The sequence below is a fragment of the Nelusetta ayraudi genome, unplaced genomic scaffold (genome assembly GCF_046127955.1).
Source record: "Nelusetta ayraudi isolate G7.1 ecotype Tasmania unplaced genomic scaffold, CSIRO-AGI_Nayr_v1 ptg000005l, whole genome shotgun sequence".
Taxonomy (NCBI): Eukaryota; Metazoa; Chordata; class Actinopteri; order Tetraodontiformes; family Monacanthidae; genus Nelusetta; species Nelusetta ayraudi.
In genome coordinates, this window is record NW_027466055.1 from 7,666,196 (window position 1) to 7,681,042 (window position 14,847).

At 45.2% G+C, this 14,847-nt stretch overlaps 1 protein-coding gene and 1 long non-coding RNA gene across 4 annotated transcripts in view; one reads left to right on the forward strand and one right to left on the reverse strand.

The window, feature by feature from the left end:
- LOC142902061 (uncharacterized) overlaps positions 1–14,847 on the reverse strand; it is an 85,626-nt gene that overhangs the window by 56,505 nt on the left and 14,274 nt on the right. The window lies entirely within an intron of this gene.
- The window catches only part of glra4a (glycine receptor, alpha 4a), a 29,032-nt gene that overhangs the window by 3,752 nt on the left and 10,433 nt on the right, over positions 1–14,847 (forward strand). For both annotated transcript variants that reach the window (XM_076011736.1, XM_076011744.1), the window contains exons 2-3: positions 13,905–14,035; positions 14,603–14,670. In XM_076011736.1, coding sequence (XP_075867851.1) covers positions 13,905–14,035; positions 14,603–14,670 — 199 coding nt within the window. The remainder of the gene's footprint in view (positions 1–13,904; positions 14,036–14,602; positions 14,671–14,847) is intronic.

The following is a 14,847-nucleotide window of genomic DNA, read 5'->3' on the forward strand; positions in this document are numbered from 1 at the left end:
AAAGAAACTTAGATTTGCATCCATTTCCATAAACCTGTTCTCTGCAAATACTTGGATTTGGTTAATTGTAATAAGCAGTAGTTGCTGCATTCATTTCCAGTCTCAATCGCTTCAATATCACAGAGATACACTGTTCATTCACTGGTTCTGTCGAGCCCTGCAGAATCAATCTCCTGGGTGACCCAGAACTCTTATAGAGTTAACACAATACAATTACAAAAAGTAAACAACATTTTTCTTGTGGGCGGAGCCACTGCATGGCTGCGCTCTCTCTGCTTTTGTTGAATAACCAAAATCGTTTCGACTTTTCAAAAAACAATGGTATCTGTGGATGATTTCACAGAAAACAACATTCACCCTTCCTAACCCAGTAGAGCAACTGAAGATGAGGGTTCTTCTGAGGGCCAAAACCATTATCACCCATAACGACCACTTCCTGCCCGCTGAGTTTTCCTTATTTCCTTCAGCACACCGCTATCTGCCACCTCCCAAAAGAACAAATCACTACTCTGAGTCGTTCCTCCCCATTAGGATGCTGATGGCAGAGTAGCTGTCTTGACTGAACTGAAAGCATACAGCTATGTGCAATCCGAGATGCACTTTTCTATTCATTTAAAGTGTTTATCTTGGCTTTGTATCTTATCCTGCGCTTTTTTATTTATCTGAGCTTGTTTGGCATAAACTTTTTAACAAGCAGTAGTTCCCAAACACCCAGATAGGATGTTTTCAAATCTAACCCTGACCCAGCAGTGGCTACTGTCTCTTCCTGCTAGGAATTACAGTGACCGTTTATGGCCATTCTCCAGACTGGCTGACAACAGTTTGTGAGAATTCAGGACTTGAAGTCTCAGCAGCCTTTGGCTTGCTTCTGATGGCAATTCCAGCAGGGTTAAAAGTAAAAAGAAGATCTAAAACCTTCAATGCAGAAGCAGTCTGAGCTTTCACGTTAAATGTTAATGTGCACGTGTGAGTAAGAGAGATAGCACGTTCCATTTATTTGTCAACTGTGCCTTCAAAGAGCTTGACAGAACAAGGCAAAAATAGCTATTTCTGCTGTGTCGCATGCAGCTTCGGATAACTTGAGAGCAGAGAACATAATTTTTTTTTCTATTAATAATTTTGGCACACGGCATCTTTCGGTGATTTATCAACTGAGTGATGCTGAGATTTCACCTTGAGTTTGCCTGCCACTGACAACTAGAGGTCTTGCTTGTAGAAAAGCACGCAGGAAGTCTCAACAAACTTGGCTGGGGTGCAGAAAAGAAGAGCAGATCAAAAAAGAGGTGCAGAAGGAGGACAGATGGGACGTTAATGTGACATAATGACTTAGAAATGAGAGCCAAGCAGGGGATGAGAGCCGGGTCGACGGTTTTCTTGCCGCATCCAAAGGAAACAGTGATGTTGGAGCAGAAAAATAATCATTTTTTTTGTTTTTTAAGAAAGTTTTTATTTTACGCTACGAGCTCAGAAGTGAACTGAGGATACACTGAGGATTTAATTGTCGGAAAGAAAAACACGATCAATTTCGGAGTTAAATCCACAGTATTTTTCTTTGTTTCGCTTCGCTCCTGCTTTAATTTTGTGCTTCAAGTGTCCCTGCAAGCTTTGAAAAGCAACTGACACACTCGCTGTCTAATCCTCCTCCCAAACTCCTAAACACTTGTTATGACAAACCCTCCCTTTAAAAGCGTCCGACACAAATGTGCCCATTGCTTCGGTGGGCATTACGTTTTTGTTTTGGATGTGCACTCGGGCTTGACAGCTCGCTGATGGTCTTTGCAGTGAGCCGACGCCTCCGGTGTCAGTGTGACACCTCGGGCTAAGAGATGTGACTGATGGTTTCCTGCCCATTTCAATCACAGTGCACAGGGCTCACGCTCCGTTTTGTACGAAAGGCACCGAACAACCTCGGTCGCCGTTTCACAAGCACAGTTATTGCGCTTGAAAAACTAATTTGACTCAGAAAAATGAGATTGCTCAACGGGCGTAAAGTTATCTAGACTCACAAATTCAAATGTTGAAGCTGCGTTTGTTCACACCTTTCACCCCTGCACTAGCACTAACACACTGTGCCTCCGTCGTCAGCCAGCACTAAAGTCTTCAAGTGGCTGAAAAACAAATACTCTGTGAAGTTTAGCCGATGTGCAGCGACTCGGAGCAACCTTTTGAAGGAACCGAACCGCGTTTGATATTCAGCTCATATCACTTCAGGAACAAGAAAAACAAATGTTGTGCAGAACGAGCTGGGTCCAGACATTGAGAGCTGAAATTGACGTCACTGTTCTCCTGCTTCTTGTTTTCTAGCCAGGGACGGCTGCACAGTCGTGTTAATCCATGTGAACTTTTTCTTCCCCCCCCCCCCGTCTCCAGAGCCGTGGCCCCCATTCTGCTCCTGACACTGTGTCAGTAAACACCAAATGGTGGAGAAAAATCGAGAATGAAGGAAATCCTCCGGCATTATTGTGGATTTCTGTCAAACTCTCCAGTATTTGTTATATCCTTTGTTTTCCCTGTGGAGGGACGCATATAGGCTCTGAAATTACACCGCTCACAGCCACTTTAGTGTGTACAGCAATAAAGCAAGTTAACGTGTAGCTTGAGGAGTATTTCATAAGCCGGACGAATAGTCTGCTGCCGAGAGAATCAGCAAAACCTCCCAGGCTTGGACTCGTAGGACTTCAACTGAGAAGTGTTGCTGCTTCCTGAGCACCACTGTTTAGACAATTAAGCAGCACTAGAAATGCATTGTGGAGCTAAATGGAACACATTTATTTCTATTCACTGGCAAAACCTGTGGAGAAGCTGAGTAGGTTAATTGCATCGTGAGCAAATTAGGGATAACAAACGAGGCAATTTAGGGTTTTGCTCTGGGAAATCTGTTGAAGTTTAGATGAATCATTGGATCATAATTTTTAAAGGCACAAATAAAGGTTTTGGATTTAGAAGAAAATGTGATGATTGATGGGATTCTCTCCATATGCAAAACTTCAGTACGATTATAGAAAATGTGTTGTCAACATAGTGGTGAGTGAACTGGCCCGTTAGGTGTCCAATCTCACTCATCCATGTTGGGAAACTCAAACTTCAAAGTGTTTCCCCTACACTTTAAGTCAGGTGAAGTTTTGATGAAGTGGAGTGAATGAGATAAAAAAAAAAAAATGTTTGGATGGAAAAACAACAAAAAAAGATTGAAAGAAATGGTGCAGAGTTCAGAGAGCAGGAAAGCGTTGGAGTTCTAACAGCATGGCAGAGACTCATAGCAAGGGTTTTCACACCAGCGCTTCCTTGCTTTCAAATCGGTCATTCTTGGCATCTTCAAGCTTGCGCCGATCAAACCGCCATGCAGCGCAGTGTCCCGTCGATATTCGGGTAACAAAGTAAGTGACACAGTGGCGAGCCGAGCCAATTAGACAGTCCCCGCCCACTCTGCCTTCTCTGGCAAATTAAAATAGCCTTTTATTGACTGGAGCAGCCCTCCGGCTGACGGTGGCCCCTGTAGGTCGTTATGTTCTCTGCATTTAAGAACATGGAGCGGAGCAACGGTACGAGGCCTGCATCATGTCACTGAGTGCCACCATCTCGTCCATGCCAATGCAACTTTGGCAGGAGGGGAAAACCCGCTCTGCTAAAACAAATGGACCTTGCGGTGTTTCTTTGAGCACAAGATTGAGTAGGATGCCGGAGCCGGACACAAGTTCTGCTATGCAATCGACTCAAAATCACATTAGCCTCACCATTAAGAGCGAGCGTGAGGCAATAAATCAGTAATTACAGAGAGCAGTAATCTATCAGCCCAATACTGAAGGCTGAAAGTAACAGCAGCCGAGCATAGAACACTTATTACCTTTTTTGCTAAACCAATTGGATTTAATCTTGGTGAACTAATTAGAATTACTAAGAAGCCCAGCACATTTGTGGGCTCAGGTATGAGATATTTAAATTTGAAGGCAGGGTTTGGCCGGTTGAAATAAATATGAGATGTTGAATGCGAGAGGTTGCAGTCTGGGCGTTTTAGCCATTGTCCCCAATTAACAACGGTTTGGTGTGCGGGACGCAGCAGTTTCAAATACAAAGCCTAATGAAAATATGATTTTATGATAATTTGAATGGCCAACATGACACTCATTAAAATGCATTCATTGACGAAGCTGAAGTCACAGCAGTAGCCAGAACAACCACTTGAGCATTACATTGGTGGCCCTCGATGGGATTGAAATGCAGTCAGTGAGTCTGTGTTGTTCTGTCATACGAATGATGAATTAGTGGCATTAAACAAGTGCACCAAGGTAAAAAAAAAAAAAAAGTAATTGTCCTGAGACCTATTCAGTTTGACCACCAGTAAATAAACTGATATATTGATATGCAACACAATGAAATGTTCACTTTATTAGCAGCATTGTCTCCCCCACTGCAGCGACAAAAGAACCAATAAGGTTTCCAATAATCAGCCCTGTATTGACCGCTGCACAGGCGTTGCGCCCATTGTCTGACATGTTTGCGATACAAGCAGGGTCGTTTGGCTGCACACGACATGAAGTCGCGCCTGGGGTGAGGCGCGGCAGATCGAGCTCCCCCGTTAAAAATGAATAAATTTTAAAAAAAAATCGGACACCTCCTGCTCCCCACACGCAGACCGCCGGCACGCTCCCACCGCCACATTAGCTCGGCGACCAGTCGTCCTTGACAGGTGAAGCGCAGTATTAATGATCTGACCGTGATAATAATTAAAACCTGCTAAAAATACGTCCATCCGCAGGCCAAGGAGAAGCTGATTTGCTCAACGTTACGACAGGATTAAGTTTCTAGAAGGACGCAGTGCGATTATAGCCCCTCTGAAAACATTTTCTCATAATTAATGCCTCCTCCCGTCCATAAATGAGGCCACTGCTTGCGTCGTGGTATTCAGACATGATGCTCAGACATTTGCACTTCTCGCAGGTTCATTTTCCTCGCTGTCTGTCGCTGAAGGACTCGGGAACGATTCCTATCGATGTGGATTTAAATTTTTAATTTTAACTTTTAAATTGTTCCTGCGAGGCTCTCCCATCGGGACCGTTACTTAGTGATTGTCATTTATTACCTCGTCACGAGCAGCAGTAGACATACAGGCAAGTGTCTGCAGCGCACAGCCCTGATTCTCCCCACTGCCCCTCTTATTTAAACGTATGAGTGGGGCGGGAGGAGACATACATTTATTACCAGAGCAGCGGGTCTTGTGCTTTATGTCAGGATTCAGACTGAAAGTGGTCCGAAACATATTTATCAGAGTCTATTAGATCGTATCCGGAGCCTTTAATTAACTCTCCCGCCCATTTCTTGAGTCAATCGATGGGCTGCCAGCCACTCGTCCTCTGCTGAAAGTCGCACATTCCCTCAGCTGGAGACTTTGTGTTAATGAAGAGACGTGGACTCACTTTTGTCTTTTAATTTAATCACATTATATAATCATTGTGTTGTGCAGTGCATATTTGGTTCGACTTGATGAAAGCACCCTCAGTTTTGGATGGTTGTTTTAGACCAGTGGTTCTCAAACTTTCTCTGTCACGCCCCACCTTTGAGGAAGAAAATTTTCCATGCCCCCCCCCCCCCCCCCCCAAATTTGGGGGGCAAAATAAAGCTGGAATTAGGGTTGAGGTTTCGGGGTTCCTCATGGGCTAGAAGAACCAAATTTGACGTCCGCAGTTACAGACTGGACAGCATGAGCTTGTGAATCATGCAAAACATTTTATAATTTTTTTGCTCAGCTATGTTGCCAAGGGTAACTTGGAGAGGACTGTTACTTTGGACACGTTTGAGTCATGAGAACATTTTGCCCCTAGATTAGAAACGATGTTCTCTACTGGCCGTTGACCAAATGGTTGAAGGCTGTGATTCAGAGAGTTCCTGGAAGACCCTGCTCCATGGTGGCTTGGTCATCACCCGGCTGGTTCCAGCCAGCAGCTTGATCAGGCGAGTGCCAGCAACCTCCTCCCTCCCACCGTCTCTCGGTCTTGTCCGAAATATGGGTCATTCAGAGTGCACCAAATGTCTGTGTGAATATCTGACGTGCACAAACCTCGTCTCTTTGTGCAGATTGACAGTCAAAGCCCTGAGTAGCTTTTATTTCCTTTTGTTCCTTGACCCCCAGCACAGCCAGATCGTATCTGTGGCAGTGCGCACACTGACTCACCCAGCGGCCCTCGGCTCCCTCGTGTCTTCCAGTTTAATGCAGCCACGGTAGTGTTGCTCTGACCCGCTGGTCGGACCGAGAGAACCACCAAATGTCACTCGGTCCGCAAGCCGCGACTGTTAGCAGTTCATAACCAAGCGGGAGCAGCCGGAGGCGAGTCATCAGAGGCCAACCGAGACCAAACGAAGAGGAGAAAGAGAAGAGAAACAACAGGAGCTTAGAGGAGCAGCTGCAGGATGTTGTCAAAACACACACACACACACACACACACACACACACACACACACACACACACACACACACACACACACACACACACACACACTGCAGGATTTGACCTGCAGGTAGCAGGAAAACAAGCATATGCCACAGAGGCCGTGATTTATGCGCTGAATGACGGGAGGCGACACTTCCATCCACATTCAAATAGGTGCATATTGAAAATTGAGCGCATTAATCATCACAGCCGAGCAGTTTATGGCCTCTAATTGTGTGTTCACTGTACACAGAGCGCTGCCACGTCCCAGCTGGAGAGATTCCCCCAGTGGCCTTTGAAAATGAAAGGAGACGGGAAGGGTTGACACGCTGGAAAGACGAGAGTCTTCTTGCGCCTGAGACGCGCACGTGCTACGTGGAGTTTCATCATGTCTTGCAATTACCATGCCAGAAATGCAATTTCACTTCCTCAACCGCCGTGTTGTTGCAGGCGGAGAATCCGAGCGATTGGATCTTATTGTTTGGGGGTACAGCAGTCCAGGCATTGTGCTTATTAAACGCCGTTGTCCAGCTCTTTGTTTCCCCGAAGAACCTACATCGGCGCTAATGAGTCCCACTTCCCGCAACAAGAGAGACAATTATTTTGGCACGTTGTGTGCCGGGAAATATGACCAAAGAGCTCGTGTGGCGCTGCGCGAGAATAAAGCCGTAGTCGGTGTGAAAGCCCTCGGCGGACACATCAAAGCAGTCGGCGTGGCCTCATCTCTCCATCAGGAAGCCTGTAAGCTCCGCTTCGCCGGGACTGACAGGAGGCAATCTGTGCTGATATCAGATCTTCGAGGCGGAAAAAAAAACGCTGGCCTGAATACTGAGGGGCTTAAAGGAGCAGCGGCAGGGTGGGGAGCCGCGATGGAGCGACAGAAGTGTCTCTTTGCTGGTGGAAGGCTCAGTTTTATCAGCCACAGATCGCAAAATTAGCAGATTGCTGGAAAACCTCCTGTGATTGACTGATTCATTCAGCTTCGGGATTGGACGTGAGATTGTTCTGCAAGTGATACGTTCATTTTTCTGCACACTTTTCCAGTATCGTTGTAGTTTTTTCCACAACAACTTTTTTCCAATATTGTTCACTTGTACAGGTTCTCTGGCAAGAAGCTCCCGACACTACAAGACGGCAACGATGTACTGCCTTTTTTCTGACTTTGATCAAGAAATAGTGAATTAAAAGCAGCTGGTTAATATGCCAAGCCTATTTGTATACTGCAAAAGCCCGGTTTGAAATACAGTAAAACTGCAAGATATCTGGTTTAAATATGTGCCCTTCAGTCGTATTGTAGAGTTCATATTTAAACACTGCCACTTTTTCTCTCTAGTTGCCGGCAGACTTAATTTGAAACTCAGGAAGATGCTTAATGTGTTCTAAGAGGCACAAGCGATTGTGTTGATGTGATGAACAAGTGCCGTTTATGATCCTAGCGTCATCCTGAGGACCCCGGAGACGTTGAGCCCCGTTCCCTCAAGATCACGGAGCACATCTGAAAGTGATGATCACGAGCCGTGCCACGGAGAGGAGATCGACTCCGTCTAAACCAGCGTGCGCCCAGAGACAGCCAAACACAGTAGCGCAGAGTGGTTTCCACAACGTGCTGGTGGCTGAACTAATTACGCTTCGCACGCGCAAAAAAACAACAGATGAAAGATAAATGCGGAGAGGAACAGGAATAGTTCAAAGAGTCGGATGCAAATTAAAGCAAAACTACAACGAGCGCCAACTCCATCAGCCCTCTGATCCTCAATGTTTAATCCTCCTTTACTGGTGTGAAAAAAACTTTAAAGTACAAGAATAGTGCCGAGTTTGCTAAAACAGTGCACATTGTTGAACGCGCTCGTAACAACAGCGTGACGTCCGGGACACCGGGTAATTACTTTTCACATTTGAACTCGGGCTATTTTTTACGAGTCATGCGCTCGCGATAAAGCAATTAACTGATACTGCTTCAGGTATCTGCGCTGCACGCAGTACTTTAATTTCACATGAGGGAAATGGAGTTTGTTCCAGTGGCTTGCATGTCATGTGCGCCCGCATGGAACCGCGGGAACCACTTTGCTGCCATAGAAATTAAACGCAGATCGTTATCGCACTCTAATGTGATGTGTATTAACTTGTGATAATGTTGATTTATCACCGTGGTCGCGGTTTAGCCGGCTTAGATTGCAGGTTAGATCTACGTGGAACTTTGTGTGAGCCTCCAGGCGAGACTCAGAGCGTCATAGACGTATAGTCATACCAGACTGTGCTGCACTCTGATTAGCTCTATTTCTGTCATAATGATAGCAATGGTAACAATAGAGGTCTTGTGCTGTGAGGAGCAGTTTCTTTTTTTTTTTTCAGAGGACAAAAGAGAAAAACATGGCAGCGCCGTGTCTCTGAAAATGACATTTCTACTCATTCGTTTTTATGAAAATAAATGGTTGGAATATTTTTTTTTATATATATATATATTCAGGGCCAGCTGGTGCGGAATAGCAACCAATGGCAAAATAGCTCTTTAGTTGCACATTGGCGGCTCTTCACGCTTGATCAGATATTTTTCATAGAAGTGCTCAACTCTGATGACTGTCATTTGGGTTTATGCGAGCGCGGGTGATAAAACAAAACAACCGGAGTTGTTTCATCTAGAAGCGCTGAAGTGTGTGTGTGTTGGTGAGGGGAAGGTGGTGCAAAGTAAGACTAAATTATTCGTCGACAGCTGCCTGATTTTTACACACCATTTCTCTAATACCCCCACCCCCCTCACCCTCCTTTAACTGTGCACAGAAATGCAACTCACGTTTGTTTTGCAAAGCCAAAGAAAGCCATAAACCAACAGGAGAGCCTGACAGCTTGAAGTCCCTCCGTAGCAGAGGGAGAGTGAGCCGTTTCCATATTCGTGCCAGCAGTCTGGCCCAGCGCTCCGATGAAAGGGGCGGAGATGGAAGCGAAAGGTCACGCTCATTAAATGTCAGTAAAGAGCATCTTAATAATTGAACCATCCAGACAAAGCGGCACATAATTTAGCTTTGAAGGCTTCCGGGGAGCCACTTGTAGTTGCACTTGTAGTGTAAGAGTCGCTGCGAGATATTATTTCTACCCAAATATTCCATCCAGGCACAAGATAAACTTGTGTTGAGCAGAGTTAGACAAGAGTGAATATTGAAGACGGCCTCCACTTCCTGCCTGCCTGTATCTTGTTTTCAACACTCCCTGTCAAAGTCAGCCAGGTTTCTTGGCTCCAGCCACTCGGAGATCAAAGTCTTTCCAATGCTGGTAAACAGACTTGGGCTGTCTCGTTTTTCTCCCCAGCTGCACAATATAAGATTGCCGGCACCGGAGCCTCAGCAAGGTGTCCACTTAATAATGCAGGAGGGATGAATGGGAGGTGATTCAGACCCTGAGGGAGGGGGGGAACCTGCAGCTCCTCCCACAGCTTGGGGTGAGAAGTTGAGCCGTCAACCATCTTTTTTTTTGTTTGTTTGTTTTTAACCGACTTTCAGAAAACAAAACTTCAAATCTAGAGACAGAGATGTCTTTTAATCCACGTGTACAGTATTTATGTCAATTTAGTGCTTGACCAGAATTCCTTGTCAGAGAATTAGCAAGTTGTTCACGTTTAAGTACACTAAAATTGGGGATTAAAGGATTGAGGCTCTGCATTCATTATATAATGGAAATGGAAATTAATATGGGGGGCTTCAACAGAAATGTTTTAGAACTCAAAAGGTCCCACGTTGTGTCTAATTTTAATTATTAATCTCCATTCTGTAGATCTGTAGATGTTTTTGCAGCCTCCTGAAACAGTGCTTGGCTTCAGCTTCCTGCTAGAAGTGATGCTATGCTGGGACAAGAACATGATTGACTCTGTGCGCTCAGTGCGGGGAACCAACACCTGACTGCTACAGCCGTCAGTGACATCACAAAGGGCTAATTGGAACAAATGTGTTTTAGCTAATAGTTTCTGCAAAGATGGGCAAAAAAAAGTAAAGAACAGGCTTCATGCATTCAGAGGGAGGTCACTGAAGAGATGAACTCATGTTGCAGTAACTGGTATCCTATCAAAGTCAACGCTGGTAAAGTGACTTTTGCATAATAACAGTGATTCCTTTTAAAACTGTAGGCAACCCCCGTGGTGTTTGGTAAAGAGATGTGCCGTAGAAATAACAGCACATTACACTGCTGCCATTTGTAAAGCAGGTTTCTCTTACTAATACTGTTAATATGACATATTTCTACCCAGAGTGCATTTCAAGTCTATTTGTGGGCGTGGAAAGGTGAGGGCAAACAGTGCTGACTCAAAGTACACCAGAATACACAGTACAGCGATGGAGTCAATCTCATCTAATGGACTTCGCCGACTCCGGCACGCTGAGACTCAGCCGGCTGTGTCAGAATGTATCTCTCACAGCCACTCGCGTTTCACAGCCGTTCTTCTCCCATCAGTATTTCCTTTGGAACCAAACAAAGCGCTGTCACAGTCATTTGTCTGTGAGGGCTTGGGAGCGCCTGTCAGAGAAAATCACACTCCAGACCTAACGGGATATTTTATTGTTTTGTTTGGATGTGTAAAACAAGCAGTGAACAGGGCGGATAGTTTGTTATGAATGGTTTACTCCGAGTCGGGCTGTAAATCTATTTCCCCGCGTACCTGTTAGAGTCTGAAAGTGTGCATTTCTGCAAGAGCGGGAGAGCGATATAGACTGAGGAAAGGGGCTGCAACGACGGGGCAAATGCTATAAAGTGAACTCGAGCCAGAAGCAGCGAGTGGAGTGCAGTCAGGGGACCGGTGAGATTTGAGCTTTATGATGTAAGAAAAACAGAGATCTGCGCACAGCTTGACTGGGAAAATCATCAAAAAGTTTTGAAGGTACTTGGATGGATTTTCAGCCATCCAGCGCTGGCAGTTGAGAGCTACTGGGGTCCAGAAACTTGGAGGGTTTTGCAGTAAAACTGGGCTCTTCAGCCTGAGTAATGCTTCGGCTGCTCCTTTACAATGTACCAAATCAGTGCGACCAACCTTCTCCTCGGGGGACCAGAGTAGAGTGATTATGAGTATAACTGAAGTAGACGTGGCAGCAGACCTGCTAGTCCCTACGTAGTGATCCTGTCAGGAGTCTGGCTCCGCTTTAAATCTTATGGCATCCTTTGTACTTTGGCCTCCAGAGCCAGACAGGTTGGCATTAGTGATTCCGTTTCAAGACCCGTTATGACTCAAAGTAATCCTGCTGATCTTCGGACAGCGACGTCCCAGCTTTGCATACCAAGTTGAGATCCCAGTAAAAACAAAAAAAAAAGGAAAAACATTTTTACACTGACCTGGGCCTGTTTGGATGCTCCTATTTGACTCCATGATCCATCTTCCGATATCCCAACTTGCACCACAACATGAAGCGTTGGAATTAGTAGTTAAGGGGTATGCATTCCTGTTAGTTAATTACCATGAGGTATTTTGATCTATATACTGTTGCTTAACCTTTAGAGTGCTCATATTATAGTCACAAAAAAGCCTGAAAAGGTCTTGAGAAAACAGCGTATTTAGCCCTCTGTTCACAGCCTCCAGCAGAAATAAGTCGTAGGAAGCTGATGTTTGACTTCCTAGATTTTTCAATAGGCAAAAAAGACGAGTTGTTTTCTGCCACTAACCTAATATCAGTGTAGGTGTCAATGCACTCTATCACCAAGGGCTGATTTCTACAGTTGCGCATTTTAGCCCACACACTTTCCAAAAATTGAGCTTTTCTCATTTCTTGAGAGTTCACTTGCAGGCTGAGGACACGTACTGCTTTGGGACTTTTAAAGCCCCAAACATCCTCATCAGAGAGGCTGATCCCGTAGTGGCAGATTTTGCGACACCCACTGCGAGGCACAGTGTGATGGATCAGTGACCAGCCACTCACACAGAGGGGAACACAGGGCATGAGCAAAGCTCCGCCTCCGGGAGGAGGCTGAAGCCACCATCTGCACACCAGTTTCGCACCACGACAGATCGTGAACAATTGGATAACAGGCATGTGGAGCAGTCAGCCATAAAAACAAACATGGGTCAGCAAGAAATAGTTCCCGAGGTCAGTCATAAATACTTTCCGAGCATTTGACCAAAGACTACACGGTTTATTTGTGGGGTTTTTTTTGGGGGGGTGGGGGCTTTGTGTAAAAAAATACCTCCAAAATAACATGCCAACAGAATATTTAGATATTTTTTATTTTAATGAATAATGCATTTACAACAGGACCTCTTTAAACCTACATATGTATAATTTTTCTCCCTCATCCCCCTCCTCTGGTACAAAGAGGAATTACATGTGCCAAACTCAAATCACAAATTAGGCCATGTAAAGTCTTTAGCATAATCTGTGGCCTGTAGCTACAGAGGAACTCTGGATGCTCCCCACTGTTTCTTCAGAAAACCAGTCTCAGTGAGCTGGAAGGCTCGATGAGCCGCTGTCAGGAAAGTCAACAGCCAAACCTTTTGAAGTACTGCGGGATATGATGTATAACAGGTGCGGCTCTGCCTAATTGCTGAAGGGTTGACCTCGCGCTTTGATTATCACGGCCACCGTGCCAGGTGCAACATCCCCGTTATGAACCGAGGTTTCCCAATTTAAGGCATATTCAAAGTTTTATTCTCCACGCTTCTTACCACCTCCTTTTTTTGATGACAGTTAATCCGTGCAGTGGATGCCTGAGTCTCACTGGAGCTTACATAGTCTCCCCGTGCAACAGTGCAGCGCTCATTAACCCGGACAGCTGAGATTTTTAAGTTTGCGTTCTTGCAGACCTATTTTTAGAAAAGCTCCAATCTGAATTGTTTATGGCTGAACTTGGTATTGCAGGTGACTTTGAGGAGAGAGAAGTGGGCAGTCAGCCAGACTTATTGTCAGGGCAACAATGGGAATCTTGTGCATCCATCTGAACAATGCTGGTCGCTGCAAAACGTTGTCAATCTCAATCAAATGTTGCTCTTTGGAACAATAGGGAGTCCTACCATGCCCACCCTACAGGTCTGAATGCATCCTTTTTGTTTGAAAGGGCCAATTTCATTCATTGGCTCTTTCCCAAAGGGACATAGATTAAGACGATCCAATCAGTTATGTAAACATTTCATCTGCAAACCCGGTAATCCATGCGAAAAGCAAGGAAGGGTCAGGAAGAAGGTGAAGTGTACATCTGAGTGCAGTTTGATTCACTGTCTTTGGAGTCAAACAGGAAGTCTCAGACAAGTCGGGGACTTTCAGTAACGAGCCAATTTGACACTTTTTCATTCATCATTCTCCACTCCCATTTCCCCATCAGTCCCGCTGAGTGCTCCTCTCGCCTTGATAGTCGCTGTTAGAGCCCTTTGTTCTCTTAAATTCTCATTAATTCTCTCTTCTTCTTTTTACCACCCACTACCCCTCTGCGCACAGCCCCTCCTCGACCGTTTCCTAAATCTTCTGTCATTCTGTGTTTCTCCGCCACTCTGCTTCCCTCCCCGGGTCATGTCAGACTGAGCTCCTGTAAGGAGGAGATAAAGCCCCCCGGCAGGGCAGGACCACAGCTGTCGCCTTCCGACTTCCTGGACAAGCTAATGGGGAGGACGTCAGGATACGATGCCCGCATCAGACCCAACTTCAAAGGTAGAGTGGCTGCCAAAGCAGGTGGCCCCCTCAGAATATCCATCAGGAAGTTTGAACAGCAGACACAGACAAGTGGATCCGTGCCGTGGAAGCTAAGTAGTGGACCAGTGGATGTTGACAGACCCCTTTATTATTATTTCATCTCAGATTCTAGTGTAGCGGCGTCACACAATTAACAATCAAAAACTCTGTACGTAGCCACATGTTGCCTTTTAGCTTTAAACACTAATACTTTGATCTTCCAAGATCTTACTAGAGCCATTTTTCATTTCTGAAGAGTTCATCAACGGGACAGAGGCACATACTAATGTTAGAAAACATTAGTAGCATGAATTTGCGAAACTTGGAAGCTTTCCAAAAGTATAGTAGAGATAAAGAAGAGTATTTTCTCTAGTTTTGGCCAGATTCCAAAGGAGCAATTGGAAAATTTGAGGGACGAAACTCTTTAGATCGGAACTTGCATTCCTAATACTTTTAGTCTCATTAGGTGTGTGCACTCACTGGACAGCTGTGTATGAATTCTGAGGACGACGATGTGTCAGTAACTCTGTCTTTTCCTTCCCTCAGGACCGCCTGTGAACGTCACCTGCAATATTTTCATCAACAGCTTTGGGTCCATCACAGAAACTACAATGGTAAGCGGAGCTGGAAGATTTCACTATTCAGACTACATATTTAATGCATTTATAAATGCCACTGTAGTTTGTTTGTCAAGGGCCATTATTTCAGTGCAGAGAGCTACAACAAAAACACTTGGTCGCCTTTGTCACCAGCGTTGTTGCTAAAGTACTGGGTGATGTCAAAGCCCTTCC